At 38.1% G+C, this 5462-nt stretch overlaps 1 protein-coding gene across 1 annotated transcript in view; it reads left to right on the forward strand.

Moving 5' to 3' along the window:
* The window catches only part of METTL8 (methyltransferase 8, tRNA N3-cytidine), a 42579-nt gene extending 37317 nt beyond the window's left edge, over positions 1–5262 (forward strand). Inside the window, exons 7-9 of the mRNA XM_007446343.1 lie at positions 3684–3790; positions 3933–3998; positions 4740–5262. Of these exons, the coding sequence (XP_007446405.1) occupies positions 3684–3790; positions 3933–3998; positions 4740–4930 (364 nt within the window). The 3' untranslated portion in view covers positions 4931–5262. The remainder of the gene's footprint in view (positions 1–3683; positions 3791–3932; positions 3999–4739) is intronic.
* Positions 5263–5462: the final 200 nt, after the last annotated feature.

Consider the following 5462-nt stretch of genomic DNA (forward strand, 5'->3'; position numbering starts at 1 on the left):
TTGCATCAACCCCTTTTTGTTTGGTGAGTGTGGCTCTTTCCCAAAGAAATCGAGTATTGTGTCCTTCTTTCTTTGCTATTATAAGGTCACTAGGACCCTTTACAGTCCTTTCACTTCTCATTCAGAGATGTGCACTTTGATTACTTGTGGAAAAGCAAATTTGATTTCCAAATAACGAATGAAATATATAATTGCACCTGGTGAGATATATCAAGTTCCATGAAGTTACTTCCTCCCAGTTTCTATAACCTATTTCTTTCTGCTAATCTGTTTATACTGTTGGCATTATTCAGTTACTGGTAGAAGGATGTCACCTATGTATTTTGTTTCACAGTTAAAAGGATGAATAGTAAAAAGGATAGAGTAGGTGGATAGTGAACAAGATTTTCTATCTGACACCTATAACAGGAAATGTTTAAATTCAAAATGAGACCTCAAAAAGACTATTTCAATTAGTTTAGATAATGTATTTTTGTCATGAGTTGAATTGAATATTAAAGAGAAGGGGAAGCAGATATCTTGGAAAGATTGTTTTTATAGTACATATATTCATTCTATTTATTTATTATAAAATAAGTTCAGATGTATCATGTCAGTAGCTACTTTCTTACCTACGTGGAAATGATCTAAAAATGAGGTGAATGAGTAGAAGTTGGGTAATAGTAAGTGAAAAGTAAGGCAGTAGTATCTTTAGGGTCATCTAGCACTGTGGTAGTAGATTCAGCCCCAGGAAAATTCTAGAAAAATGGCTTATTGCCAGCTTGGAAAAGCAATTCAGCTAGACCTTGAGTCTTGGGGTCCCAGCTTAAATGGGAGTAAACCATAGAAGGCTACAAAAAAATAGGTAGCTGTCCTTCTTGTTATTGAAATAAAAGTATAATATGTTTTCTAAAGATCTAAGCATAGAATAGTCAATAAACACTCTTTTTTTTTAATCTCTTTTTTTCCTTCTCGTCTCCCTCCATCCAGCAATAGGTGAGGATAGCAGAGTTGGCCCAAGTCAGATGAAAAAAGAAAAGGGGCTTTCCCCCATTCTTGTCCATCTCACCTGCAGGCCACTCCCACCTGCATTTCTCAGGAACTGGCTCTGGAATTGCATTATGAGCCAAGATGGGCTGATAAGAGAAGCAGCTCCCCACCTCTTGCCTTCACCTGCAACGCAGACTTTAAAGGATAGTTGGGAGGAGAGGATTTGCAGAAGGAGGCTACATTTTGAAGTATTTGGCTGTTTGTTTTTTTCTGTTTTCGTTTCATGCTTGTTTTGCTAATCATTTCAGAAAGAGATTTTTGTTCTCTGTATGTAAAACATTTATCCGGAAAGTGAATGTTTTAAGGTTTAGATATGGTTTTCTTTAATCGCCAAATTTTAAGGATATAAGCACAGTGTGAAAATAACCTGTAATAAAATAAACAAGGAAAAATACTTTTCTTTTTCTCTTTCACGTACTTAGGTTCCAGGTTTTTTAAAGAGCTTTTTTTCTAATCATGGCACCTTTTTCTGTCATTTCTCTCTTGTTTTCATAGTTACTTTCATTTTCTTACGACCTATTTCTTTCATAACCTGACACACTGTTTCACCCCATTATTCCACTTAACAGTGTTTTAAATTTTTTTTTTTTTTAATTTAAAAAATTTTTTGGCTGCATTGGGTCTTCATTGCTGTGTGCCGGCTTTCTCTAGTTGCAGGGAGCGGGGGCTACTCTTCGTTGCGGTGCGTGGGCTTCTCATTGCGGTGGCTTCTCTTGTTTCGGAGCACAGGCTCTAACGCACGGGTTTCAGTAGTTGTGGCGCACAGGCTCAGTAGTTTTGGCGCATGGGCTTAGTTGCTCTGCGGCATGTGGGATCTTCCCGGACCAGGGCTCGAACCTGTGTCCCCTGCATTGGCAGGCGGATTCTTAACCACTGCGCCACCAGGGAGGTCCCTGAACAGTGTTTTAATTGGAAGGAATTTACAGATTATCTGATCAAAACCCCTCATTTTTAAAATAAGGAATGCTCAGAAGCTTTAAGAAGCTTGGATAAAGCAGAAACAGCAAGGACTTAGTACACAGGCTGCCATTTACCATTCTCTGCCCAGGGCAGACATTGATAATTGATTTTGTAGATTGTTACTCCCTGTGAGTCTTAAGAGTCCTTTTCAGTAGAGCTCCGTCGGCAGCCAATGTCAGTCACTTGGCTTGATATGAGATCTGAAATCTTTGTCATCTCTGTACCATAATCACATATAAGGCCTTGAACACTTAACCAAAAACATTAAATCAAAAGCAGTCACAGGCGTCCCTGGTGGCACATTGGTTGAGAATCCGCTTGCCAATGCTGGGGACACGGGTTCAATCCCTGGTCTAGGAAGATCCCACATGCCTCGCAGCAACTAAGCCCGTGAGCCACAACTACTGAGCCTGCATGCCACAACTACTGAAGCCCACGTGCCTAGAGCCTGTGCTCCGCAATGAGAAGCCACCGCAGTGAGAAGCCCGCACACTGCAACAAAGAGTGGCCCCTGCTCGCCACAACTAGAGAAAGCCCACACGCAGCAGTGAAGACCCAACACAGCCAAAAATAAATTAAAAAAAAAAAAAACAGTCACAAGGGGTCATGTTTGGGAACCAGATGGGTAGAATAAGCAGTAAAAGAAAGAAAGTAATAAAAGCTTCCCAGTATTGAGCTGGGGCTTAGAGTGTGAATAGAATTTAAATAGGCAAAGAGTAAGGAGGAGAGAATTCTTTGAGGGGAAACCACATGAGCAAAGGCATGGACTGCTCAGAGCCAAGCATGTAACAGTTTGGCTAAAGATGCTTCAGATAAGGAAGTAGTGGGAAAGATGTTGGAAAGATTGAGGTCAGTTGTACGTGATCTTAAGGGCTCAAATAAGAAACTGAGATTTTATCCTGTGGATTAAAATCATGAAAATTTGAGCAAAGGGATGATTTGACAAAACCATCATTTTAAGCATACTAATTCATCAATAATATGCAGGAAGGATTGGCAGGGATAATAATAACACCTGTTAAGAAGCAGTTCTGTTTCCAGCCTGAGGATGTTGGAGTTTGTATACTAAGGGAGTACCAATGGGAAACGAGAGAGAGAAACTATCAAATATTTAGTTTTTTAAAAAAGACATACAATTTGATGACCAAATGGTTGTGCTGAGGATAGTGGAAGAAGAGAAAAATAAAAGCAGTCAAAGATTTCTCTGAGGTGTTACACTTCGGTGAATTTAGTACCTTTGAACTAAATAAAGAAGTCAGGAGGAAAAGCAGCTAGTCTTGGAGGAAAGGTGATCCCCGTTAGTTATGTCTGATTGGGACAGTTCTGGCATGTTTTTTATCTTGCAAGGAAAATGAAACGACTTCATTTTTTTCTGCCTTGGAACTACCTTAATTTGCTGTTAACATCAGGAATGTCTATGTGGTTTTGCAGTTCAGCATTGACATTACACATCAAGCTCTGTGAAGTTACCGCTCTGGTCATTTGGGTGATTTCTTGATATTCTAGGCTTTTTGAATCTGATTATTTAGCAAGTTGGTGTCCTTTTTTCTTTCTATACAAAATATTTTTGGTTTTTTTCCCCTTATATTTGTGGCTTACATTTCTTTGGCCTCTGTGCTTATTTTATCATTAAGGAGGTTAAATGTGACATATAAAACAAGACTTCCACAGAGTCTCTTGCTTTGTTTTCAAAGGATGCAAGGTGTTGTAAACCGACTGTCCAAGTTACTGAAACCTGGGGGAATGCTGTTATTTCGGGACTATGGAAGATATGATAAGACTCAGCTTCGTTTTAAAAGGGGTAATGGTATATTCAGTTTGGAGTTATTTTCTTGTGTTTTAAAGAATGCTGTGTTTACATTTCATGTCAATTTTGTTGGTGGTGGTGGTGGTGGTGGTTTTCTTAATACTAAGTTTCACTTGTCACACTTTTTTTTTTTTAGGGCATTGTTTATCTGAAAACTTTTATGTTCGAGGAGATGGTACCAGAGCATATTTCTTTATAAAAGGTATGCTTATCTATAAGAGGAAATAATTAGCTGTAAAAACTTTCCTTGGGTATTATTTGCAGGGAGAAACTTAAAAGCCCTAAAAATGAGGCTTCAAGAGTTGAATAAACATTAGATGTCTTTACACCTTAGTGATTATAACTGTTCTACGTAAAAGCTTGGAAATGGCCTTTTTGCCTTTTAATCTTTTTCCAATTTAAAGAATCACTTGTTTCATCCTCATACCCTAACGAAGTTTCCATTTCAGAGGTACTGTTAGCCCAGATATGAAAAAATTGATGGCGTGCCACAGCCAAAAGAGGGAATGTGATTTTAAGAGTCCATAGAAAATTACTTATCTCTTGTCAATTTCTCATTTTAAAAAAGGATTTAAAATGAATCCTACATTCAAGGACTTTCCCCAAACTTATGTGAGTACTTTTACAATGTGCCATCTGGGGTCTCTGCAAACCAACAAAAACTCAGATCTGGGCACCTTTCAGAATATTGAAAGCTGCAACCGATAGTGTTGTATATCTGTTAACACCTGCTGTGTTCAACTGTTTATACTTGGTGTGTTTGTGTGAAATAGAAGAAACCCACTTGGTGTCATGGGTTTCCTTCACCAATTTGTACTGAGAATGTTTCTTGGTGTAAATGAAAATTCAGATGGTCATTCATTCCATTAATGTTCCATTGTTCTTGACTGCCCCGCCCCCCAAGTCACATATCATACATTTGACTGCCATTCTTGTCTCACAGGGGAAGTCCACGATATGTTCTGCAAGGCTGGGTTAAATGAGAAGCAAAATCTGGTCGATCGTCGCTTACAAGTTAATAGGAAAAAAAAAGTGAAAATGCACCGAGTGTGGGTTCAAGGAAAATTCCAGAAACCATTACCCTTCACTCAAAACAGCTCCAAATTGGTATTTTCACTCTTTTCTCATGGCTGAACTATGTATCATGTTAAGGTACAAACCAGAGGATTACACTATTCAAAGTCTTCTGTAAATCTTTCATTTTTGAAAAGACAGAAGAGAATTTGTATATCCTGCTGTTTACCATGGGTGGGCTCTTTTGTGCATTTTAAGCACATGTAAGTGATTTGGAAGAGAGCACAGTATTCTGTGTTTTCAAAACTTAATATGCTAAAGCTTGTTTGGATTTATTACATCTTAACCATTTTGTTTGTTCTTTGAGTTTTGTAAGCATTCAGTTAAATTACCGATATAAGTCAGATGATTCTGAGAAGTGGAAACCTGCCATTTTTTAGAAGTGAAAAAAAACCATCTACTTTATTTATACATTAGTTGAACACAGTTGAACTCTCCTCCACTGTTAAGTGATAGCAGAGAGGCAGCTCACCTTGTTTCCAAGGAAAGTCACAAGACCAAGACAAAAGTATATATTTTTTTGTTTTGTCGTTGTTCGTCCCAAAACTTCTTTTTTCTTTAATTCACAGACTAATGTCTGAAACAGAATTTT

Source organism: Lipotes vexillifer, unplaced genomic scaffold (assembly GCF_000442215.2).
Source record: "Lipotes vexillifer unplaced genomic scaffold, Lipotes_vexillifer_v1.1 scaffold2000, whole genome shotgun sequence".
NCBI classification, from domain to species: Eukaryota; Metazoa; Chordata; class Mammalia; order Artiodactyla; family Lipotidae; genus Lipotes; species Lipotes vexillifer.